General features: G+C 41.8%; 1 protein-coding gene across 11 annotated transcripts in view; it reads left to right on the plus strand.

Annotated features, from left to right (window-relative positions):
* The window catches only part of ZNF185 (zinc finger protein 185 with LIM domain), a 209,575-nt gene that overhangs the window by 106,210 nt on the left and 76,639 nt on the right, over positions 1-26,726 (plus strand). For all 11 annotated transcript variants that reach the window (XM_030209148.1, XM_030209154.1, XM_030209156.1 and 8 more), the window contains 4 exons: positions 1,318-1,398; positions 5,796-5,873; positions 12,040-12,120; positions 16,279-16,359. In XM_030209148.1, the coding sequence (XP_030065008.1) occupies positions 1,318-1,398; positions 5,796-5,873; positions 12,040-12,120; positions 16,279-16,359 (321 nt within the window). The remainder of the gene's footprint in view (positions 1-1,317; positions 1,399-5,795; positions 5,874-12,039; positions 12,121-16,278; positions 16,360-26,726) is intronic.

Raw genomic sequence — 26,726 nt, forward strand, 5'->3', positions numbered from 1 at the left:
TTATGGTGTATGTATTTCTGTTTCTCACAATATCAAAAACATAAAACAAATATTGTGGATTCTAATGATGGCTGTTCATATTATCTTCATATCCTACTGCAAGGAGGGGAGACCAAATGGGCACCTCTGTGTCCTCATAAAATACCAGCACAAAATGTGCCAAAACAGTGACCACCACACAGCTACATCCATTTACACCAGCTCGGAGCAGTAAAAACATATGTGGCTGAAGACTGCTTGGAGGTGCACAAATTATAATCTACACAAGTACTTTGCCACTCTGACCCTTTCTGCCCAAACTCTTTCCCTAAGCAAAGTCATGAACAATTATACACCTACTTGACATTGCACTTACTTGCATGCAGAGGTTAATTTGTTTTACCAGGTCTTTTATGCATATATAAAAGCTTAAACACACAAAAAAGCTTGTAGAAATCTACCCCAACAGTAGCCAATATGGCAGCTTCCACAATTGCTGAGAAGGCAGATATCACAAAAGTAATTTTCTAACAGGGCATCTAGGTTGTCAGTGTACAAAGGTGCATGCCTGATGCCTCTTTTATAACAGCACAAAAACCTCTAAAACACTCCAGCCATATAATAATTCCAAACAAAACAACTTATACTATTCACAATAGACTCATGATGATGATAATTCATATGAATATTTAAAATCTTTTTTTAGTAATGTGAGACCATGATATAAAGAGCAGTAAATCATGCCCAACAAACACAGCAATTTCATTTGTTGATGAACAGATAAATTTATTATCATCATGTTCCAATTTTTTTTAACATTATCCACCATCTTATTAAGACAAAAGTCTTTGAAGAGTCACTATCATCAAAAAGGAACCAGAGTACAGTAGAGTGTCTTCTAAACTTCTTTTATCGGTAAACTCTCATTACCTGAAAAACAAAATGCCAGGGACTTCAGCCTGTGTTCCTTAAACCAGAAAAACATGAATTGATTCATATGTTCTGTTATCAGGAAAACATTTTGTTATCCAAAATATATTTACCAGAAAACACCCATAAGCTGAGTCATCTATTATCCAGGTCAAAATATCAGATTAATTATCTTGTACCATGTTGCTATATCTGTTCTGAATTATGTGACCTTCTTGTGCCTCCTTTGTCATCCATGGCCTTCCTGGAAAGCAGAAAAAATGTGATTATTTAATATGTAAATTACTTCTATTTCCTCTTTGTAGGTAATCTGATTAATAAATCCTAAATTATAATTGACTTCATATAAAGATTTAATGAGTTTCACAGTTGGAGACCATTTTGATTTAATATTTGGTTTTATTGCAGCCATGATGAAATCCCACAGATCCTTCATAAATCAACTACAGGAGAAACTAGGACCAGGACCAGTTTTACCAGTAAAGAAAGGTAATCTGCCTTCCTTTTCCACTGCTATTATTCTATTAATGATAGAGGAATTATTCGGTGCTGAGGATCTGTTTTAAAATGCTCATCACATTGACTTTCGATCTCAAAGTCATCTCAACCAGGAAAGAGATCTAGGTGTAACCATCTCATATGATCTCAAAGTTTGAAGCCAAAGTTATAAAGTAGCTTGGAAAGCTAATAGTATACTCAGTTACATCAGCAGAAACAATATTAACAGGAAAAGGAAATACTATTTGGGTTAATATTCAGCAGCAGCAGCAGCAGTGATTTTTTTAAAGCCAACAGCAACATTTTAAAAAGTAAACATATTTAAGTTCTAGCATATTCAGGGGTCCTTTTACAAAGACACACTGAAAAATGGCTTGCAGTAGTGTAGGCGCAGGTTTTGGGCGCACGCCAATCCATTTTTTAGCGTGCCTGTAAAAAAGGCCTTTTTAAAATTTTTGCCGAAAATGGACATGTGGCAAAATGAAAATAGTGCAGGGGATAAAAAGAAAAAGGCTGAAGCTTGCGTAGATTCCCATCTAGCCCTTAAGGGTGAAGGAATCACTACTCTATTGTCTGAAAGTGAACGAAGCGTGTGTGTCGGTGTGTGTGGAATAGTAAGGTTTGCAAGGTACGGTGGGGTAGATAAGTGAAATGCTTTATATGTCAGAATGAGATCCTTGAATTTTACTCTAATTTCAATCGGAAGCCAATGGAGATGGTATTATCTGTTGAGCCTCAAAATATGATAGAATCACACCTCTTTTATACCGAGGTGTGATCCTATCATATTTTGAGGCTCAACAGATAATACGGGTAGCCGTGTTTTGAATCGTTTGTAAATGTTTTAGATTGACCATAGCAATGCCTGCATAAATAATATTACAATAATCGAGACGCATTATGACATAAGCATACGTTAAGATACGCATGGAATCCGTATCAATCGAATTTCTAATAGAACACAATTTCCGTAAGTGATAAAAGGACTTTTTTTTACTACACCAGATATTTGTTCATTGAAAGAAAGAGCAGAGTCAATGATCACACCTAAATATTTAAAGGATTGTACTGGAACTATTTGCCTATCAAATAAAGTAGGTATTAGAGATGGTACAGGGTTATGGCCTGTTATCCAGGATGCTATTGTCTTATCCGGATTTAGTATTAGATGATGCTTAGTGAGCCAACTAGCCACCTCATTGAGGCATTTCTGAACTGGTTTCAAATCTATATTCAATGGATTTACATAGTGAATAAGAAGGAAATCATCTGCATAAGAATATGAACTAATACCCAGGGACTGAATAAGTAACACCAGTGGACTGACAAACAGATTAAACAGTAATAGTGATAAGACTGATCCTTGTGGAACCCCACAAGAGATGGAATGGGATTTTGAAATAGACAAATTTTGTACGACTTTAAATGAACGGTTGCTAAAGAAAGAGGAAAACCAGTTATAAACTGTACCAGAAATACCAATTCCTTGCAGATGTTTGAGTAATAAACAATGGTCAATCAAGTCAAACGCCGCAGACAGATCGAGTGAGATAATAAAAGCAATATAACTTGTTCTAGTCTTGAATGTAATTCACTTAAGAGGGCAATTAGAACCGTCTCAGTACTATAGCCTCTCCTGAAGCCTGGCTGTCTAGGATGTAGTACATTTATCAATTCGGCGTAAGATTGTAACTGTACAAACACAACCGTTTCCAATATTTTGGACAAAAATGAAAGGTTTGAAACTGGATGATAGTTACTTGGAGAATGAGGATCAACGAGGGTTTCTTTAGATTTGGCTTTACCAGAGCCTCTTTAAGAACTTTAAGAACAACTCCATCTGTGTGACCTTTTGTTATTATTGAGTATAGATAGGTTAACAGCCCTAGGGAAGGAATCTTAAGCCAATTTGAAAGTATAGGGTCTAGAGAACAGTAAGTGATGGAGAGGCTTGATATCAGTTTTTGAAATGATGTCAAGGATGGAAGACCAAATGAATGCCATGATCCCAACAAGTTTGAAATGGACACATCCACCTCAGTGGGTGGCAGTAAGTTCTCCCTTCCAAAATGGCTACATGGCAAGTGCGAACTTACCACATGGTCATTTCATTATTGGTTATTTTCACCCGCTGCGGTGAAAGAGGTTCCTGCTGTGCGGCAAAAACCACAGCTTAGTAAAAGGACCCCTATCTGAAAAGGAAAAAAAGGTCATTGGTTGTGGTCTGTGTTCCATAAACCAGAAAAACATGACTGAATCCCTAAGTTCTGATATCTGGAGAAACCCTTGTTAGCCAAAATATTTTCAGCAGAAAACTCCCATTATCTGAGTCATCCACTATCCAGTGCATATTATTATCAGAAAAGGTCTGTTCCAACCATGACAAATAATGAGATCCTTTTACTAAGCCACGGTAGTGATTCCCACGTGGCAAATGTGATGAAGCCCATAGGAACTGAATGAGCTTCATCGCATTGCTGCACCGGGAATCACTACTGAAGCTTAGTATAAGGAGCCCAAGTTGTGTTCTATTGTATATGTAAGTAAATGCCCATTTGTGTCATTCAGATAAACCTATAGAATAGCCTCATTTTTTGTAACTTTATTTTTTAATTACATAATTATAGAATAAGGGGTCTCCATGCCTAAATATAGGTGCAGGCATGTGCACCATGTTTTCATTGGTGCAAATGGCTGCCCCTAAATGTAGGCACGATCCCTGGGTGTGAGCGCTATTCTATAAACCATGGCTAAATTTAGGTGTGGTTTATAGAATACCATTACGCACTTTTTTTTGTGCCGATTTTTTAGGCGACATTTATAGAATTTCCCCCCTTAAACTCTAAATGCCACAGATACATTTGTAACTTACAGTATAAAAGTGAGTGCTACTCACACTCCGCTTAGGCTCTACCTATGTGTATGTCCATCTGTCAAACACACGCTATGTAAGGTAAGCACATATTTACAGGACGAGACCAAGGTAGATTTTTGGCATTTACTTGCATATGTGAAATTATCGTAATCGTTTATGCCCATAATCAAATGTAAATGTTAGCACCCAATTCATGGAATTACCCTGGAAATGCCACTATTCATATATGTTCCACCTGTAATGAGCAGAGGCATTCCTGAGGGTAGAATTTGGATGGGGGTTGGACTTATGCACATACTTTACGTTTTCAAAAGTATATGTATAAATGTTTGAAAAATGTAATTTCACCTTATTTTTTTTTTTCTCTACCGGTCTTGGCAATCGCCTTACGGTATTATGTAAGCCACATTGAGCCTGCAAATAGGTGAGAAAATGTGGGATAGAAATATAATAAATAAATAATTAAAATATTAAATGTGAGAAGTAGGGTGAGGGGAGTAATTTTCATACCACCTGCTTTGTGAAAGGCAACTATACTACTTTATCCAGGGAATCCAAAATGACAGAAGACCTTTGATAAATGATGCCATTTCATTTTAATTAATTATCAAATCTTAAGCTATGTCGGTTCAATACTATTATATCTGTCCTGAATTATGTGTCCTTTCTGTACCTGTATTGTCATCTGGAGGAAAGGAGAAACAGGGGTGATATGATACAGACGTTCAAATATTTGAAAGGTATTAATCTGCAAACGAACCTTTTCCGGAGATGCGAAGGCGGTAGAACGAGAGGACATGAAATAAGATTGAAGGGGGGCAGACTCAAGAAAAATGTCAGGAAGTATTTTTTCATGGAGACAGTAGTGGATGCTTGGAATGCCCTCCCGCGGGAGGTGGTGGAAACGAAAACGGTAACAGAATTCAAACATGCGTGGGATAAACATAAAGGAATCCTGTTCAGAAGGAATGGATCCTAAGGAGCTTAGCCGAGATTGGGTGGCAGAGCCGGTGGCGGGAGGCGGAGATGGTGCTGGGCAGACTTATACGGCCTGTGCCAGAGCCGGTGGTGGGAGGCGGGACTGGTGGTTGGGAGGCGGGGATAGTGCTGGGCAGACTTATACGGTCTATGCCAGAACCGGTGGTGGGAGGCGAGGCTGGTGGTTGGGAGGCGGGGATAGTGCTGGGCAGACTTATACGGTCTGTGCCCTGAAAAGGATAGGTACAAATCAAGGTAAGGTATACACAAAAAGTAGCACATGTGAGTTTATCTTGTTGGGCAGACTGGATGGACCGTGCAGGTCTTTTTCTGCCGTCATCTACTATGTTACTATGTTACTATCTATGGCTTTCCTGGAGAGCAGAAAAGTTTTGACCATTTAATATGTAAAATGTTTCTATTTCCTATTTGTATGTAATCTGATGAATAAATCCTAAAATATAATTGGCTTATACATATTTAATGAGTTTCACTGTTGGTGATCATTTTGATTTAATATTTGGTTTTATTGCAGCCATGAAACCCCACAGATTGTTGATAAATCATCTACTGGGGAAACTAGGCCCAGGACCAGTTTTACCAATAAAGAAAGGTAATCTACCTTCCTTTTCCACTTCTATTATTTGTATTATTATTTATGATAAAGGAATTATTGGAATTTGAGGATCCATTTTAAAATGTTCACTTCAGTGGAATGCAGCCCAGGTTTCCCAGTTGTTTTATCATATTGACTTTCTACCATTAAATCATCTCATATGATTATTCCTAGATATCAAACAAGAAAAAGATCTAGGAGTAATCATCTTACATGATCTCAAAGTTTGAATTCAAACTAATAAATTAGCTTGGAAAGCTAATAGTATATACAGTACACAAGTACATAAGTAGAAATATCATTAGCAGGAAAAGGAAATACATTTAGGGTCAATATTCAACAACAGCGGTGCTGGTATTTTTAATAAAGTAGCAATGGTGACTCCCTTTTAATTCTGGAGGCTTTATTTGCTGTAGAAACACAAGACGCAGTTTTCTGAAATCCAGAAATTGGCTTTAATTAAAATTTACTTGGGCATTTTTAGGCACCGGGATCCACACGTAAATTGTACACACGGTTCCAAAAAGGGGGCATGGCCATGGGAGGATAAGAGGAGTTCCAGGAATTTATGTGCACTATTATAGAATAAGGTGGTTCCATGCTTAATTTAGGTGCAATGATTTACATCAGGGTTTAGTTGGGGTAAGTCCTCGGGCCTAAACTTATTCTATAAATGGTACTTAACTGTGAGTATTTAGATGCTCGTTTAAAAAAATATATATATCTTATATATATTATTTTGAAGAGAGGAGACCAGAGAGATTTGTTTCCTGTTATTTCCCTTGGAACATATATTCTAAACTACATCATTCAAGGTTATAAAGACCCCTGAAGCAGGCCATTGTGCCGAAACACGGCCGTGTCGGGTCGCTGTTATGTACATATAATTTTTTAAGTGAATAAATATAAAACAGTTGGTATCCTCATCCATTCTCCTCACTTTTTTGTTTCATCTTCACGGTGTCGTGAGGATTTTTTACCTCCTTTTTTGCCTTCACTTAACTGTGAGCACCATTTATAGAATAGTGCTTAGCATGTTTTTTTGTCGGCATCAATTTTTTGGCACCATTTATAGAACTGGGTCCTATATGCATTGGCAGCTATCTGCTCCCAGACCCCACAGTTGCCCTGCCTCTGTCTTATATTACCAAATACCCCTTGTAGGTGGAGCTTCTGAGTACACACAACTCCCAGGCCCTGTGTTAATTCTATTGCTGGCTGCCACAACCACCACTAACAAGGGCCAGGACATATCAGCATTTCCCACTGGACCAAAGAAGTGAGGAAGAATAAATAAAGACTCACTATTAGTGGGGTGGGAGAGAAAAGGGGCAGTCTCTTCGGTTTTCCTCCAGGGTGTAGAAACTTTAATCCAGGCCTGTTATTATGCAAACACTGCGATGGCAGAAGGAGAGTTTTATGCAATTTTGTACTACTATATTTTATAAAAGATCTATAACCTTTGCCCCTATATAGTATATAAAATCATTCCACATTCTTGGTGCTGTTGTCTTCTTCATTAAATACATGTTCCAAATCCTTTTATAAGACAATTGAATGTTAGGGAGCTCCCCCCCCCCCCCCCCCCCCCCGTGCTGCAGCAATTTCATATTGTATGGATACTGGACATTGCATATTTAGGTTATCTTTCCATTTATATATTTTCTTCAGCTTCTAGTCCAAGTATAAATATGTTTTGATTACACAGCATTTTCCCTGTATTCTTCTGTATCTCTCCTCCTGGATCATTCCCAAATATTAGCTTATTACAGGAAAACCCAACCAACTCCCAAATTTTATAAAGTTGCATGTGCAAGTTACAGAATAAGGTCTGTTGGTCATAGAATAACAAGCTAGTTAATATTAATGAGCAACAATTGGCCTTAATTAGCACTAATGGGCACCAATTAACAATTATGCGCATACCTGCCCTTATTGGTATTCTATAATTTGCACATACAAAATCTATTGCATGTACCTGCTAGGGGGTGTGGGCATGGAAGGGGCATGAACAGATCAGGGGTGTGCCTAGCAGCTATGCATTCAGGTTATGCAGTATTAATATTTGCACACCTAACTTTCAACAGTTAGGCATCAGTATTTACACCAGTCTTTGACATGGCAAAAGTCAGGGCCGTGCAAACCCGGTAAGCGGGGTAAGCATGGCAGGGGGGCGCCTGCCTTCAAGGGTGCCGCGCCATCCGGTCCAATTGTATTAAAAAAAGAAAAAGTACCACGTCGGCGCCTATGCGCATGCGCTGCTGCAGCCTTCCCACGCACAGCGCTCGCTCTTTGGCACACCCAGCTCTTCCCACGTGCTCGCACCCTCTGTGTACATGACACATCCATCCGATTTATTTGGACCGCCGCCCGGTTTTACCGTTCCGTGGACTGCGTTGGAGTGCTGAGAGCAGTGAGAGAGCTTGGATCCTCTGGGGAGGTCAGCTGTCTGCAGCTTCCCGGAAAGGTAAGAGTTTTGCTTCTAGGTTGACTTCTTCAGACCCACCTGACATCGGAAGTAGCAGGAGATCTAAAGCAAGAGTGATCAGTTGCTTACGATATCGGATTCTCAATTCTTTCTTTCTCTCTCGATTTGAATAAATTGTGGAGTCAAACGCTTATATTACTTTCTCCACTTGCTACAGCTGTGTAAATGAAGCTAAATGGCTTCTCGTAATAGATATATTTTTTTCGGTGTGGGATAGGGTGTAATTCAAGACCAGGAGAGGGAGACGATGATCTCCTATGTCTGCTTTGTTCTTAGCGGTCATGTCAGTTTGGCACTATTATAAGTGACTGGAAAGTAAATTAACCAGAAGCATCAAGTCCCATCTTAGGGCAAGTGAATTTACACTTTGACAATTCTTTAGACTCATCGTGTCCATTCTTACGCTGGCATCACATCCATACGCGTAACCCTTACCCCAAAATAGCTGCCAACAGGGAAGGATTTATCCTTTAGTGGGTCCTAGGCAAACAAATATTTTTCTTGTTGTTGTTACAATAACTTTTTATTGATTTTTTTTATATTATAATACAGTGTAACAAAACATTGTTGAAATCGTAGCGTTCAGTTACATGTCATTACTGTCACAATGTGAAGATTTTTTTACGTCAGATTCGTGATTTTTCTCTTGGTGATCTCCTGCTCAGCTGGTTACTCAAACTCTTAACATTATTTTGTTTAGAGTATTACAGAGTTTTATACTCAGGGTTTCCAAACAAAATATGAATGAGAATTCAATTGTTGTAAAACATTGCTGCAAAAAGACGTTTTCTATAAGAAGAGGTCCGATAGTGCTTTGCCTTCCTTGCATCGGCTTGCTTGTATTGAATTTAAGATCTTGAATATACGTGTAATTAAATTTGCAGATGACGCAAAACAATTCAAAGCTTTGTATCTTGTGCCATGGGGGGGCGCCAACTGATGGTCTGCAGGGGGGCACCAGAGACCCTTGGCACGGCCCTGAAGTGCTTGTGCCTAAAGTTAGGCATGTACATATGGACTTATGCTAGTCTTCTATAATGACAATTGTGTACCAGAGCCTAACTTTGGGCATCCTTTCTTAAACTTACCCCCAAATGTGATAGTGTACCTATGCCTCCAACAGTCATTTTCATCATAGTGTAAGCTGTAAGCGGCTAGAAAGCCGGTACCTATTTTCCTTAAGTAATAATGATACAAAATCTCATCCCTATATCTTCCCACTATTCCTCAGATAATTTCTTCCCAAGTTCTCTATCCCTTTTCAAAAGATGGTTAGCTTTTTCTGAAAATACCTCTCTCAATTACCAAAACCAGAATAGATAGAATAATTCAAAAGGATACAAGAAATTTAATAAAGTAAATGATGTTGTTGGTGTACCCTATTACATCAGAAGAAATGAAGGTATAAATACACAGTTTTACCCCTTACTCCCGGATTCTATAAAGCACGCCTAGAGATCCGTGCCAAAATTGGCACAGATTCTATAACAATGCATGTAATTTAAGAAGCTTAACAAGTTAGTGAGCGCTGATAACAGCACTTAAACAATAATGAGCACTAATTGGCACTGATTAGAATTTAGGCTCACAACTCTCTAAGTGTAATCTGTAATGATGTGCACCGAATTTCTAATGTGCGCAGGCAAAAAGTGGCATGTTATGGGCAGGGAAATGGGCATTTTGTGGGTGTTCTGAACTTTACGCACCTAGTCCTAGAATATGGCCCAGTGCGCCTAAATCTACGCGCTGAGATTTACACCACATTTTCATTGGTGTAAATGGATGCATGTAGATTTAGGTGCTGAAATATCAATTAAGCGTATTCTATAGTCAGCACCTAAATCTAGGCACTGATTATAGAATACGCTTAGTCGGCACAATTTCAGCGCCGATTTTTTAGGTGCCATATATAGAATCTTCTTCTTAATGTTTAGCAGGGACAAATTGGGGGAAGGGGAAAGAGAAAGCAAGTTATTTATCACTAGGCTATCAGGCTGATCCCAGAAACATTTTTAATTATAAGGTTTTCAGAGATATAATATTTTTGTGAAATAAATGAATATGACTGCTAAAATGATCAATAGTCTTTATCATAAAGCATATGGAGACAAACTTATAGATCTTAATATGAATACTTTGGAAGAAACATGGGAGAGGGGAGATATGATAGAGACATGTAAATATCTCTGTGGCATAAGTACAGAGGAAGCGAAACTCAACTGAAAGGAAGCTCTGGAATAAGGAGACGTGGAGGGGCATAATCAAACGAAAACGTCTATCTCCATGGGCGTTTATCTCCAAGAACGGGTCCGTGAAGGGGCGGACCGAACCGTATTTTCGCAAAAAATAGACGTCCATGTTTTATTCGACAATTTGTGAGCTGGGCGTTTTTGTTTTTCAGCGATAATGGAAAATGAAAGCGCCCAGCTCAAAAACGAATAAATCCAAGGCATTTGTTCGTGGGAGGGGCCAGGATTCGTAGTGCACTGGTCCCCCTCACATGCCAGGACACCAACCGGGCACCCTAGGGGGCACTTTTACAAAAACAAAAAAAAAGGTAAAAGAGCTCCCAGGTGCATAGCACCCTTCCCTTGTGTGTTGAGCCCCCCAAATCCCCCTCAAAACCCACTGCCCACAAGTCTACACCATTATTATAGCCCTAAGGGGTGAAGGGGGGCACCTACATGTGGGTACAGTGGGTTTGGGGGGGTTGGACGACTAATAAGCATTAAGCAGCACAATTGTAACAGGTGGGGGGGATGGGCCTGAGTCCACCTGCCTGAAGTCCACTGCACCCCCTAACAACTACTCCAGGGACCTGCATACTGCTGTCAGGGAGGTGTGTATGACATTTGATGGTGAAAATAAAAAGTTGTGAAACATCATTTTTTTGTGGTGGGAGGGGGTTAGTGACCACTGGGGGAGTCAGGGGAGGTCATCCCCGATTCCCTTCGATGGTCATCTGGTCATTTAGAGCACTTTTTTGGGACCTGTTCATGTGAAAAAAGGGTCCAACATAAGTGTCCTAAATGTTTGCTAAAAACGCCTTTATTTTTTCGATTATCGCCCTAACGCGTACATCTGTCCTCGGCCGATAACCACGCGCCAGTTCAACCTTCGCCACACCTCTGACAAGCCCCCATCAACTTTGTCCGCATCCGCGACGGAGTGCAGTTGGAAATGTCCAAAATCGGCTTTCGATTATACCGATTTATTCGTTTTTGTGAGATAAACGTCTATCTCCCGATTTGGGTCAAAATCTAGGCGTTTTTCTCTTTCGATTATAAGGTGGATAGAATGAAGATGAAAGGGGATAAATTCAGGAGTAATCTAAGGAAATATTTCTTTAAAGAAAGAGTGGTGGATGCATGTAACTGGCTCCCGCAGAAATAAGAACTGTATCTGAATTCAAGAAAACATTGACTAAGCACAGAGGATCACTAAGGGAGAAGAAAGGATTGTAGAGTTGGTATGGACGGTCAGACTGAATAGATCATATGGTCTTTATCAATGCCATCATTTTCTAAATGTATTAAAAAATGAAAAGCAGGTATGCAGGCTATTTTACTGCCCATGTGAGACAGGAAGGTATACTGTACTACTGTCCATTCTTCTTTCATGTATATATATTTCCATTGATAGTAATTATGTTTTGTTTTGTTTTGTCTTTATCAGTACAGAGCCAGATAAATGGACTCCGGAACCACTGCCTGGGAGTGATATAAAACCAAAAGTTGGAAACCTGCCAGAGAACAGGTAGGGTGTGAATAGAGTTATCACATCACCCAAGTCAACCCTAACAAGCTGAGCCACTCCTAGGTTCGCCCTATTGCATGCTTGGGCTATTTTGAGATATCAGAACTTCAACACTAGACATGCAACTGAACAAAGCCAGGATTGGATCAGTCTGGTTGAGTGGATTTGGATGAGGTGGCAAACTTAAGTCTGAAGCATCCCGGCTGCCCTGTTAACATGCCTAACTTTTGTGGCTGGCTGTGGCTTTTTCCTGTTGGTTCCATTGTCCTGTGGGAACATAAATCACAGGTAGAGGTAAGAGCTGGTTCATTTCTTCTGAGCTAGCTCCAAATGCCTAACCCCTTACAATTATTAGATGGTATTTAAGTGCCTCTTCATATCCCATCCTAATACAACCTGGCCTTTGTTCTCAAAACTACATTATGAGGATCAGAAAAATAGGGCAGGATCAAAACAACTTGATGCTGTGACTGAGCCAATTATACCACAAAAGCATTAAATAGCACTGAAAGTACAGGAGGCTCTTTCAAGCAGGACTGTTAGGCAAAGCAGGTGGTTGTCTAGGGCAACAGCTTCTGGGGGGATGGCAAGAGGCACCTGCAGTTGAAGCAAAATGATAGGTCCTGATAGCCACATAAACTGTGTGGGGCTGATATTCAGAATGCAGGAGTTAGATCAGCTAACTCCGGCAGTCAGCGCTGAACCTGCATATTCAATGCCATTTGTTTCCAGTGACCAGTATTGAATATCCGGTTTATTTTGGGCCGGTTTAAATATACCTGGCTATGTCAATATACAGACTTATACAGACTTAGCCGGTTATCTCTAAACCAGCCAAAGGTATTCCAGGTTTTCATGTGACCAAATATGGCCATGAAACCCAGTTTAAAAATTGGCAGATAGCCAGTTATATCGATCGATATAACTGACTATCCAATAGCTGCTAATCAGAGATATTCAGCAGTGGATAACTGATTATCCCCTGCTGAATATTGGCAGATAGCCAGCTAAGTGCTATTTAACCGGTCAACAGCCATTCTGACTGGTACAATAGCGCTGAATATCGGGGGGTGTATGTCTACAGTTTCATGCACTTTTATAGGACCATTTTAGGCGTGATGGTATTAATATGATCCTAATTGTTGAGTTTAAATTATCAAAAACTCACAGAGAGGAACAGCCTCCAGGCCTCCAAATTAATTGAGGGAACCCAAGGCTAAAGGTTTACATAGAGGGGCATAACGTCCCAATGGAGAGGCGGGGAAACCCGTATTATCGAAAAAGATGGATGTCCATCTTTCATTTCGATAATACGGTCGGGGACGCCCAAATCTTGAAATTTTGGTTGTCATTAGAGATGGTCGTCCCTTGACTTGGTCGTTTCTGATTTTCGCCGATAATGGAAACCAAGGACGCCCATCTCAAAAACGACCAAATGCAAGCCCTTTGGTCGTGGGAGAAGCCAGCATTTGTAGTGCACTGGTCCCCCTGACATGCCAGGACACCAAGTGGGCACCCTAGGGGGCACTGCAGTGGACTTCATAAATTGCTCCCAGGAACATAGCTCCCTTACCTTATGTGCTGAGCTCCCGAAAACCCACTCCCCACAACTGTACACCACTACCTTAGCCCGTACGGGTGAAGGGGAGCACCTAAATGTGGGTGTAGTGTGTTTTGGAGGGCTCGCTGTTTCCTCCACAAACGTTACAGGTGGGGGGGGGGAGATGGGTCTGGGTCCACCTGCCTGAGTGCACTGCACCCACTAAAACTGTTCCAGGGACCTGCATACTGCTGTCACGGACCTGAGTATGACATCTGAGGCTGGCAAAAAATATTTTGAAAGATATTTTTTGAGGGTGGGAGGGGCTTAGTGACCACTGGGGGAGTAAGGGGAGGTCATCCATGATTCTCTTAGGTGGTCATCTGGTCAGTTCGGGCACCTTTTTGTGGCTTGGTCGTAACAAAAACAGGACCAGGTAAAGTCATCCAAGTGCTCATCAGGGACGCCCTTTTTTTCCTTTATGGGTCAAGGACATCCATGTGTTACACACGCCCAAGTCCCACCTTCGCTACGCCTCCGATACGCCCCCTTGAATTTTGGCCGTCCCTGCGACAGAAAGCAGTTGGGGACGCTCAAAATCGGCTTTCGATTATACCAATTTGGATGACCCTGTGAGAAGGACGCCCATCTTCCGATTTGTGTCGAAAGATGGGCGTCCTTCTCTTTCGAAAATGAGCCTGATAGGGTATCTAACCTGCTTGTACCAGCCCTGAAGTTTTACTAATATTACAGTGACCTTCCCTTTCATGAGGATTTATTAATACTATTGAAATGCAAACCCTCTTCAGGCTTATCATTTTTTTTAATGCATTGCACTTTCTACTATCAGGCAGCTGAAAAATATAAATAACTTGTTTGAAGGAATACTAACAGCATACGGTAGTTCTCAGGAAAGTTTTCAGTTCATAAAGTGAAAAGCATGGAACTGAAATCCAAGAATCTCATTAGGCAGACAAGCTTAAAAGAAGCACATCGCTGAGAGAGAAGTTACTTTTTGAACATGGCTCCGGTAAGGGGATGAAGTGGCCAAAGATGAGTAAGATTCCACATACAGCACATGCAATTAAAGTAGAAAAATTAAAAACAAATTCCTTTGCAGTCAAAAACAATTCCAAAAAATAACTATTGCCTATCTTTAAAGCCTGTGAAGTTGGGAATTTACATATGTCTCAACAGAACCTTTTATAGAATGCACCAAAGTAGTACTATTTGTCCAGAGTGACCATTTTGCTGTAAGTCATAAGAACTCTTACAGGGGTCAATTTACAAAGATACGAAGAAAAAAATGGCCTTAACGCACCCTTGTTGCACACGCTAAGGCTACTTTCTACCACAGCAGTAAAATGGCCGATCTCCCATTTTTTAAATTAGTGGCCACTCAATGTTGCCATTATCATGTGCCCATTAAAACAAATTAGAGTGGGAGCCCTTACCGACACCTATTTTCTAAGCAGTACAAATCATGCGCTAATCAGTTAGCACACAGTGCAATAACTGATCAGTTCTGGCACACCCACTCTCTGCAAACCTGACACATCCCTTCTGCAGTAAAATTGAAAATATTTTTACACACGTTTTGCATGTGCTAATCTCAGACTTACATCCGGCCCTCCCACGCTAAGCCCTTTCAAGCTGTGCTAAGTGTGTGCTTGCGCTTCCTGCAGCTTAGTAAAAGGACCCCACAGTGTGTTATGCACATAAATGTTTAGAATACTAGCATATATGTGCAGCTAGGCATGTAAATGTCAATATGCCACCTAAGTACTATTCTGCAAAAAGCCGCTTAACTTGCACATACTTGCAAAGGGGATACGCACAGGGGTGGAATACGGGTGGGACATCGGTGGCACTCCCACTGATGTGAGTAATTTATACAATACTGTAGGTTATACAGGTAGCTGCCACCCTTAGGTGCTCACATTTATGTCAGCTCCATGTGTGGCAAAAATGATCAAACCTAAATGTTAGACACACTGATATCCAAGAATGCTACTAGTCTGTAAAGGTATGTAGGTGCCTATGTTCCTTAATAGAATAGACGCCTACAATGTGCCCTGTTATGGAATTGGTCTCATGATGCTGAATCTGATCTGTGGTTCCAGGTGAGCTGGAATCCCAATGGAGCAGGAAGAAACCGTCGGGTCTAAACACAGGATAAGCAGCATAAAATGTATTATTTGTATTAAATGTATTATTACTAGAATTTGTAACTCTACTTACTATGTAAGCCGCATTGAACCTGCTATATGTGGGAAAGCGCGGGGTACATATGTAATGTAATAATAATAATAATTATACTGTTTTGGGGATCTTGCCAGGCACTTGTAACCTGGATTAGCCGCTGCTGGAAACAGGATGCTGGGTTTGATGGACCTTCAGTCTGTCCCAGTATGGCAACGCTTATGTTCTTACATTCTTATAAATAGATGCTATCCGCCATATTTATTAACTTTGTAAAAGACATAACTGAATCTTCAATGCTGATGCTAGACTTCTTGAATAAACTAGAAATATCAGTTTTCATGTCTGTCTAGAGGAAACCTGAAACTCTTCTACTACAGGGCTTGTTTTTCTGTTCCTATTTTGTACAATTCAAGGGAGAAGCCTATTAATGAAGAAGAACTAATCTCATGGACTGACCCAGTTCCCTCCAAGCCCAGTATTTCCACAGAGCAGAGGTAGAGTATGATATGGGCTTTGTTGAACTATTGTGGAGTGAAATGAGCTCTCGTGTCATGCCTGCAGCTATGTTCAACAGAAGCAGTTCACTATCTTACAGTGGCGTACCAAGGTGGGGGCGGTCCGCCCCGGGTGCACGCCGCTGGGGGGTGCCGCGGCGCGCGCCTCCTGCGAGAGTTCGCTAACTTCTCTCGTTCGCTGCAGCTCCCTCTGCCCCGGAACAGGTTACTTCCTGTTCCGGGGCAGAGGGAGCTGCAGCGAACGAGCAAAGTTAGTAAACTCACGGCAGGCGCACGCTGCGGCACCCCCCCCCCAGCGGCATGCACCCGGGGGGGCTCTTTTGCGGGGGGGGTCTTTCGCCGGGGGGGGTATCCGTGCTGCATCGGGGGGGGGGCGCTGCACCCGGGGGGGCGGGGGGGCGCTGCACCCGGGGGGGCGGGGGGCCGCCCCGGGTGTCCGCCCCCCCTAGGAACGCCACTGCTAACTTATTTTAACTCTCAACATTGTTTCTGCAATATGAACTGGAGAATTATGCAATGCAAAAAGTGTTTCTCAATATTATTTTACAGTTGACACAGATAAAATCATAGGTCCCAGAAAATGTTTTTCAATAGACCTAGTGGTGTAAAGCTCATTTTATTTTTAATTTGTTTATAATGAAAGTTCAATTATTTCCCTGTGCCTCCAGGACACCATTGCAAACAATCATTTTGATTTTCTTGGAATACATTCATCTGTATAACATCTTCAGGCTTATTTTTGAAAGAGAAGGGCGCCCATCTTTCGACACAAATCAGAAGATGGGCATCCTTCTCCCAGGGTCACCCAAATCGGCATAATTGAAAGCCGATTTTGGGCGTCCTCAATTGCTTTCCATCACGGGGATGACCAAGTTCACGGGGGCATGTCGGAAGCATAGCAAAGGCGGGACTGGGGCGTGCCTAACACATGGGCGTCCTGACCGATAATGGAAAAAAGAAGGGCATCCCTGATGAGCACTTGGGTGACTTTATTTGGTCCATTTTTTCTTAAAAGAAGCCCAAACTGACCAAATGACCACTGGAGGGAATCGGGGATGACCTCCCCTTACTCCCCCAGTGGTCACTGACCTCCTCCTACCCTAAAAAAAAACTTTAAAAATATTTTTCCAGCCTCTATGCCAGTCTCAAATATCATACCCCGCTCCATGACAGAAGTATGCAGATCCCTGGAGCAGTTTTAGTGTGTACTGCAGTGCACTTCAGGCTGGCGGACCCAGGCCCATCCCCCCTACCTGCTACACTTGTGGTGGTAAATGTGAGCCCTCTAAAACCCACCACAAACCCACTGTAGCCACATGTAGGTGCTCACCTTCATCCCTAAGGGCTATGGTAGTGGTGTACAGTTGTGGGGAGTGGGTTTTGGGGGGGGGGGGGGGTTGGGAAGCTCAGCACACAAGGTAAGGGAGCTATGCACCTGGAGCTTTTTCTGAAGTCCACTGCAGTGCCCCCTAGGGTGCCCGGTTGGTGTCCTGGCATGTGAGGGGGGACCAGTGCACTACAAATGCTGGCTCCTCCCACAACCAAAGGGCTCTTATTTGGTAGTTTCTGAGATGGGCATCCTCGGTTTCCATTATCGCCGAAAATCGGGGACAACCATCTCTAAGGACGACCATCTCTAAGGTCGACCTAAATGTTGAGATTTGGGCGTTCCTGACTGTATTATCGAAACAAAAGATGGCTGCCCATCTTGTTTCGATAATACGGTTTTTCCCGCCCCTTCACAGGGACGTCCTGCGAGGACATCCTCTGGAAAACTTGGGCGCCCCGTTCGATTATGCCCCTCCTTGTGACCTATGTCTAACTCTCATGGGTCATCCATCATTCTTGACCTATCATCATCTTTGCTATCTGAGGTCCAAACTATCCTTGCAAATCAGACACACAGTAGAGCTGGGCAGAAAAATCCTGATTTTGAGGTCATAATTATAAATCTTGTTCATTGTCCAGGGATTATGAAATAGACAAGCTGTAGCATCACAACCTCAGATCATAAAAATACATAGGGGCCAATATTCAGACCATGGGAGTTAGACCGGCTAACTCCCGCTGTCAGTGCTGAGCCCAGATATTCAATGCTGGGCCGTTTCTGGTGACTGGCATTGAATATCCGGTTTATTTTTCACTGGCTTAAAGATAACCGGCTAAGTTGATATTCAGACTTAGCCAGTTATCTTTAAACCGGTCAAAGATATCCCTTTTCATGTGGCCAAATATGGCTGCTAAACTGGCTTCAAAAATAGGTGGATAGCCAGTGATATCGGGCTCTATAACTGGCTATCTGCTAGCCACTAACCATGGATATTCAGCGTGGGATAGCTGGTTATCCCCTTCTGAATATCTGCGGATATCTAATCAAGCATTATTTAACTGGTCAGCAGCTGTTCTGGTTGGTTAAATAGTGCTGAATATCAGGTGGGTAGTAAATATTATAGCAATTTTTTTCCCAATTCTGTTCTTGCTTCTTTTTAAGTTTATGATCCTGAAATGAAAACCCTTCCTCTCTGCTGGTATTTGAATTATGGGAAGAATTTATAATTGCATTTTTCCCATCAATTTCTAATCCTTAACACAGAGCAGAACTGCTTCTATACAAAAAGCAAAAAAAAACAGGTTTTTCCGGAAATAATGACAACATGGCAAAGGTATGCATGTTATTTACTAAGGGTTTGTAGTTATATATGAATTTTTAAATCTAGTCAGGTAGGGCTGCTGAAATATGTACAACTTCAAATGTTTCAGTTAGGCCTGTGGAGGGTAATTCTATAAAGTACATGCTATCAGTTTGGTGCCGATTACGCATGTAATTAGAATAATTGCATATATGTGCATAGATGCCAACATTCTATTTAAGCATTATTCTGTAAATATGCACATATCTTACATAGCATGTATTTTACAGTTAGGCATATACATAGCTGAGGTCTGGGTGGAACTCATGCATGCATAACTTATAGATTGCATGCTTATCTCTGGAACAGGGTAGTGGCCATAGTACTTGCATTGTCCCAAAAAGAGCTTCTTTCTGGAGTTCATAAGATGTAACATGAATAGGCAACATATCCAGGTGCACTTGGAAGTTCTTTTTGATTAAGCTTGTGGCACCCAAAATGATGGGAAATATTTCTGTATCTTTCTGCCACATTTTCTTGGTCTCAGACTTCATTTCTTGATACTTGAGTATCTTCCCTCTCTCCACGCAATTCATCGAGTAATCACTTGGGACTGACACCTCTATAATCAATGTCATTCTGATGTTTTTCACTTTTACCACTATATCTGGTTTTCTGACATCCAGCTATCTGGCTGAGAGAAAACTTTTATGTCTATTCTGAAATTGCAGAGACAGGGCTACAGACGTTTGGGAAATCTGACATAACCATTCAAATGTAAAATAGAAAACGATACTCATCCCTATTGCACACTTTTTGCCAACCAATTTTATAGTCAAGCATTTCTGCATTGTTATACTGAGGGGGAAAATCGAGTAACCACATCTCTTGTGCCACCCTAAAGAAAGAATAATATTTGACAGAAAGGTTAACCCCTGTAGGCAAAACTACTCCACCTGTCGCAGTATCAAAGGTTCGATTTATTTTGGCCGCAGAACAAAGTGATTAAAAGTAAAACTGAGGATGTGCCAATAATGGAGGACACACAATACACACTAGAAAATAAACACGCATAAAACGGGAAGTTATAATAAAGTAACCAGTGTACAATAATGTGTACAATACTCTGAACCACAACTAAATTGTAGTTTTTGTTAGCCGTGGATTTTGGAAGGAGAGAATTAGAGTACCAGTTCCTGAATTTAGTAATGCCAAAGAGGCGACAATTCTTATCTCAACCAAAGAAACAAACAGAAAAAACAATGACTGAATCCTAGAGTAGCAAAACTTCCACTGTAGGGGGCTAGATGAGACAATTCATCAAAGTCAGGTATGTTCTAAATTTTCCACATAACCCATTCTCTCAAGTTGCCTCTTCTCCATTTCCTTTGTCAGTAACTCAGTTACGTTGTTCATAACAAAACGATGTTGATCAGAACAAAAGAGATGTTGAAAGCATATTAGAGCTCCTCCCTGTTCAGGGATTTTTTTTTCCCTGTATCAAAATACCACCAGAACAAGTTTTGTTGCTTAGAAAAAAGGTAAAGCATGAACTTGAATCTGCTCCAAATCAATCAGAAGTGTATCTGCTCCTCAGTCATAGGATGTATAGATTGAAGGGGCTGGAAGAGGAGTGAATGGAAGGGCGGGAGTGTGTTCAGGAATGTGTCACACTGAACAAAGCATAAAAAGAAGACTAGTCCTGCAAGAGTCACTTGGGTTTGTGAGGGGCCAGAGAAGCAGAATTCAGGTGAAGTCAGCTGGGTGTAATCATCAGAAAAGAGCAGAAAATTGTTTCAAGAATGGAGAGTGTCCATGTCCAGTGAGTTGCTGTGCACCAGGAATATCTTTACAGTGTTTTCTAAGCAGTCAGGTCTACCTGCGGAGGTGCTCTGAAGATGTTACGCAAAACAGTCAGTTTTTTTTCTAGAAGCAATTCATCAAAAAACAGGTAAGAGAATTCTACAAAAAGAATCCGAGTCCCTGAGAATAATATCAAGTTATTTGAACTACTTATTACCCAAAGATGTTGACAGATGTTATTATTTTGGTTATGTAAAATGAACTGCTGTCCCACCAAACTCCAGCAAATTTTGGGACATATTTACTAAGCTGTGTTAACCGGTAAACATGCATTAATGCACATAAAGGAGCCCAAGCCCCAATCTTCTCAGTGGGGCCAATATACTAACTATACACTATGGGACTCTTTTACTAAGTCACGGTAGGCCTACTGCAGGCCTACCGTGGGCTAAAAACCACTACCACGGGACGTGCTGAGGCTTCCTATGGTAGTTTTCCATTTTGTACATGCTAATCTCACACTGGACAATATTTTTTATTTTCCCAAACTCCACCTGGATCACTTGAAAACGCCAATAGCTGAAACACAGTCGCTAATTCCTCGACAAGAGACCCCCTTGTTTTGCTGTTCTGCATCAGGAGGAAGACAGAACTTGCCAGTAAGCTATTCCAAAATGGCATATGAGATTATGAAGCCATCTTCAAAAGCTCCACCTTCTCCTTGAAATCCCTTTGGCTCTCAATGATTCAAAATCTACAGGTGTTTCAATTAAGTCCAAAACCTTTAAAGAAATACACAGGCCCAAAAGGTTTTTTAGAATGCCTCACAATCCACCAGTCCATGCAGCCTTTAGGCTGTAATTTGGAATTCCATCGCTGTTCCCTTTGATTTAATATTTTAGAAACATTGTAAGTAGTATACTAGGCCATACTTTGTATTGTTATTGAATATTTTTGCTGCTGTATTTGTCCATTGCTCATGCTTGATTTATTCTTACTGTACACCGCCTTGAGTGAATTCCTTCAAAAAGGCGGTAAATAAATCCTAATAAATAAATAGCTGATCTATACCTGAACAACATAACTCTTCAAATTTGTGTCCTGCCTCTTGACAACGGTTTAACAAGGGAGCTTCAAGGCTGTTCATTGTCAAGGAATTAGTAACCGTTTCAGCTATTGGAGTTTTCAAGTGATCCAGTTGGAGTTTTGGAAGAGCAACAGAGTTTATTGCAGATAAGTGACTTGTTTAGTCATTTTGTTGTGCACTGTATTTTGGAACTTGTTTTTTGCAGTACTACTTTTTCCACAAGTCCATTTCAAATGTATTATTTTTCTCAGTGGGAAATGATCGAGTTGGCATTTTGTCTTTATTTAAAGAAGCCAGATGTTTTGGAGTGGTAATTTTGTTTTTCTCTGGAGTGAGTTGTTTTTTACCACTTCTCTTTTCCGGTTCTTATAGAGACCTATGATAGAAGCCCCTTAGGGGTTAAGGGGCTAGTTATACAGCAGTTATACAGTTGACGTTTCTTATTATTTAGTTATTAAATGGCACGCTAACACAATCACTTCTTACTGACAAGTGTTTGGCAAAATTAATTATAGTTAATGACGCAATAATGGAATAACATTTACCCCATGAGCGTAAGAGTGGTCAATAATAGTAATAGATGACATGAGTAACACCAAAGAGGAAGCAATAGTGAACAAAGAGTTAAAATTACTACACCACACAGTTTCTCATTTCTGGAAGATATTGAGAAGATGCAGTACTCAGGTTCATATGACTTGATAGAGAAGGCCAGGAGGAAATTGAGTCCCATGTGGATAACTTAGACCTGGATATTCAGGCGTGCCAAAAAGAGGCCTGCGCTGGTGCAGGTCCGTGTTCCGGACCCATGGAAGTCCATTTTTAAGTGCGCTTCAAAAAAAGACCTTTTTTATGGCCAAAAATGGACGTGCAGCAAAATTAAAACCAGCATGCATACATTTTTGACCTGAGACCTTACCGCCACCCATTGACTTAGCGGTAAGGTCTCACGCGCTAACCAGGCAGTAAGTGTCAGTGCTCGTAAACTGCCAATTACCATCGGGTAAGTGCCACGCAGTAGAAAATAGAAAACATTTTCTACTGCATGTTTTGGACATGCATCAAAAATGGAATTACTCCCCAGGGCACATGATTGCCAGGCGGTAGTTCCAATATGACGCGCGTAGCTGAATATGGACCAGCACTGAATCTCTGGGTCCTAAAACATCATGCGGCAGGCAGAATTTATAAAAACGCTGACAGGCGCAGGCTGAATATTTCCTGGAAAGGGTTTGATCATTTTAATTTCAAAAGTTTTCTGTTTCTGAATTTTCATCTAACTACCTTTATTGTAAGTTTATTAAGGGAGTGATTTCCTTTGGTAAATTTTCACCTACTCAGCTATTAGTAATAGGTCTCATGCTGGACAGATCTGAAGTTTTTCACATATTTTCATTTCTCCACTCCAGAAGTCATGAAGTTTTTTTTAACCCAGTTGACCCCTAAGGAAGGCTAAGTGCCGAAATATGGCCTTTTTAGGATTTTTTGGGCTACCTCTTCCCCACTTTGTGGCTTTTTTGGTTGCTTTTGATGAATAAACTTTGTTTGGATTGTATTCCTGTGAGTCTTGGAACTTGTGTCCTTCTTCCCCTTTTCTGTATTCTGTTTGGCGTTCCTCTTTGTAAGCTTTGTTTCAGGTTAAGGCAGGGGTGGCCAACCTCGATCCTTGAGGGCCACAACCCAGTCAGGGTTTCCCCAATGAATATGCATGAGGTTTATTTGCATACAATAGAAGCAATACATGTAAACAGAGCTCTTGCATATTCATTGGGAAATCCTTAAAACCTGACTAGGATGCAGCCCTCAAGGACAGAGGTTGCGCACCCCATGGTTAGAGGGTTTATGAAAGATTAGAGTTGAGGTAGGGGTGTGGTGAAAATATCTCTTTTACTAATTCATCCTCCAGAAATAGGGATTGAAGATATTTTATAATTTTCCTTAGTCTTTCTGCCTCTGGATTATACGTTTGTCCATGGCTCTTCTCTCCTTGTATTATAGTAGGTTTTCCCTAGATTCTTTGGCAAGGATTGTACAGCACTGCGTAACCCTAGTAGCGCTCTAGAAATGTTAAGTAGTAGTAGTAGTAGGATACAGTTTTGTTGGAGATGATTTTTGGGTGATAGAACTTTAAGATTTTTATTCGTCTTTTGAGTTAGAACAAATATGGGGTCCTGTTTACTAAGCCGCACTATAAGTGTGCTAATGTTTTTAGCATTTTAGGAATATATGGGTGTCTCTAGTGTTTAGCACATGCTGATTATAGCACACGCTAAAAACGCTAGAGAACCTTAATAAACAGACAAGCCCATGGTATTTTTCATCTTGGTATATAGCTTCCTTACCTTGTGTGCTGAGCCCCACAAAACCCACTCGCCACAACTGTACACCACTACCATAGCCCTTATGGGTGAAGGGGGGCATCTAGATGTAGGTACAGTGGGTTTTGAAGGGCTCACATTTACCACCACAAGTGTAACAGGTAGGGGGGGCCTGGGTCTGCCTGCCTGAAGTGCACTGCACCCACTAAAACTGTTCCAGGGACCTGCATACTGCTGTCATGGAGCTGGGTATGATATTTGAGGCTGGCATAGAGGCTGACAAAAAATATTTGTTAAATTTATTTGAGGGTGGGAGGGGGTTAGTGACCACTGGGGGAGTAAAGGGGGTCATCCCGATTCCCTCCGGTGGTAATCTGGTCAGTTCAAGCACCTTTATGTGGCTTGGTCATAAGAAAAAAAAGGACCAGGTAAAGTCTCCAAGTGTTTGTCAGGGACGCCCTTTTTTTCCATTATGGGTTGAGGACGCCCATGTGTTAGGCACGCCCAAGTCCTGCCTTCGCTACACCTCTGACACGGCCTCAGGAACTTTGGTCGTCCCCGCGATGGAAAGCAGTTGGGGATGCCCAAAATTGGCTTTCCATTATACCAATTTGGGTGACCCTGTGAGAAGGACACCCATCTTGCGATTTGTGTCGAAAGATGGGCGTCCTTCTCTTTCGAAAATAAGCCTGATAATCTTCTATACAGGGTAAAAAAACAAACCAATGAAAAAAAATTCCCGTTATGGAGAAAAATCAACGGTTCCTCAAAAAAAAACCCTTGAAATAAATATTAAGTATGTATGAGAAAAAGTGTCCAAAAAACTCCAATAGAAAAATATGTAATCCAATTCTCACTCATATAACCCAATCTTTTAATTTATACATGCAAGGATTTACCCCCCAAAGTGATGCACCACTTCACATATCTGCCAAACAGTTTTTTTTCATGTTCCTTCCACTTCTATTCGTGGCGTTCGCTTTTCCTCGTTGCTCTGTCCACCAAACTCCGGAGTTCCTCCAATTTCCCTGCACTCCACGTCTGTTCTCTTTTTGTGTCGGGCTTGATCAGAGTAGAACAATAATCAAAATCCTCCTACCCTAGCTGGGATAATATTTAACCATCTCTCTGGCATGTAAATAAACATGGCCTACCATTATTTTACCACTAATTCAAGGTATATTAGCATAGGTCCCATTTTATGCAATGAGACCTAGTTACTAGTAATGGTTTAACAGCAAACTAACACATCTTAATGGAAGCCCAGGTCATTAACTTTCCGCCTTAGACGTTTATACAACATAAGCATTTAAGTACCAGTTTACATGCATCTGAAACATGAATGGTGCTTCAGAAATAAGCACCTAGACTGCTTAGCTATGTGGGTAGTAGTGAATATTGTCACTATATGGTTAGCCGGCAATGGTGACTGCCTTAAACAGGGCCGTGCCGATGCGGTAAGCGGGGTAAGCGCCGCAGGGGGGCGCCCACCTCTGGAGGGCGCCGCCGCGGTGCTTACTCTCGCCCCGCGCCGCCGAGGCCTTTAAATCTTTTACCTGGTCGCAGCAGCGTCAGTGAAAGCGCTGCCGACGTCTCCCTTCCCTTGCACTCATTGGTTCCCTCAGTGTCCCGCCTTCTAGAAGAAGGCGGACACTGAGGGAACCAAGAGCGCGAAGGGAGATGTCGGCAGCGCTCCGCTTTCACTGACGCTGCTGCGACCGGAAGTAAAAGATTTAAAGGCCCCAGGGTGCGGAGGAAAGAGCAGAGGCATAGGCGCCCCGTATAAGAGGCTTGGGGAGGCTAAGCCTCCCCAGCCCAACCATGACCTTTAAAACCGGCTCCGGTCCCCACCTGGCAGTGTTGACGGCGTCCCCTGTGCCTTTGAGCAGCTTACCGGCACACGCAGCACTTCTCTTGTTTCTCCTCTTCGTTGCCGTCGCGTCGTCCCACCCCCCCTTCACGCGATTTGCGAACCGCGCTGCCGCTTAGCACTGCTTAAAAAAAAAATTTACACGTCAGCAGGAACAGGCTGCTTCAGCCAATCCCAGGAGCCTTCCTTCAGCCCTTGGGCGGAACACGCTGAAGGAAGGCCCCTGGGATTGGCTGAAGCAGCCTGTTCCTGCTGATGTGTAATTTTTTTTTTTAAGCAGTGCTAAGCGGTTCGCGAATCGCGTGAAGGGAGAGGACAATTTGCTGGAAATGGAGGGGAAGGGAGAGAGAGGAGGATTGCTGGTTATGGATGGAGGAGGGAAGGGCAGAGAGGGACAAGGATGGACATGGGGGCCCACGGAGAGGACAATTTGCTGGAAATGGAGGGGAGGGGAGGGGAGAGAGGAGGATTGCTGGCTATGGATGGAGGAGGGAAGGGCAGAGGGGGACAAGGATGGACATGGGGGCCCACGGAGAGGACAATTTGCTGGAAATGGAGGGGAGGGGAGAGAGGAGGATTGCTGGCTATGGATGGAGGAGGGAAGGGCAGAGGGGGACAAGGATGGACATGGGGGCCCA

This window comes from Microcaecilia unicolor, chromosome 7, assembly GCF_901765095.1.
Source record: "Microcaecilia unicolor chromosome 7, aMicUni1.1, whole genome shotgun sequence".
Taxonomy (NCBI): domain Eukaryota; kingdom Metazoa; phylum Chordata; class Amphibia; order Gymnophiona; family Siphonopidae; genus Microcaecilia; species Microcaecilia unicolor.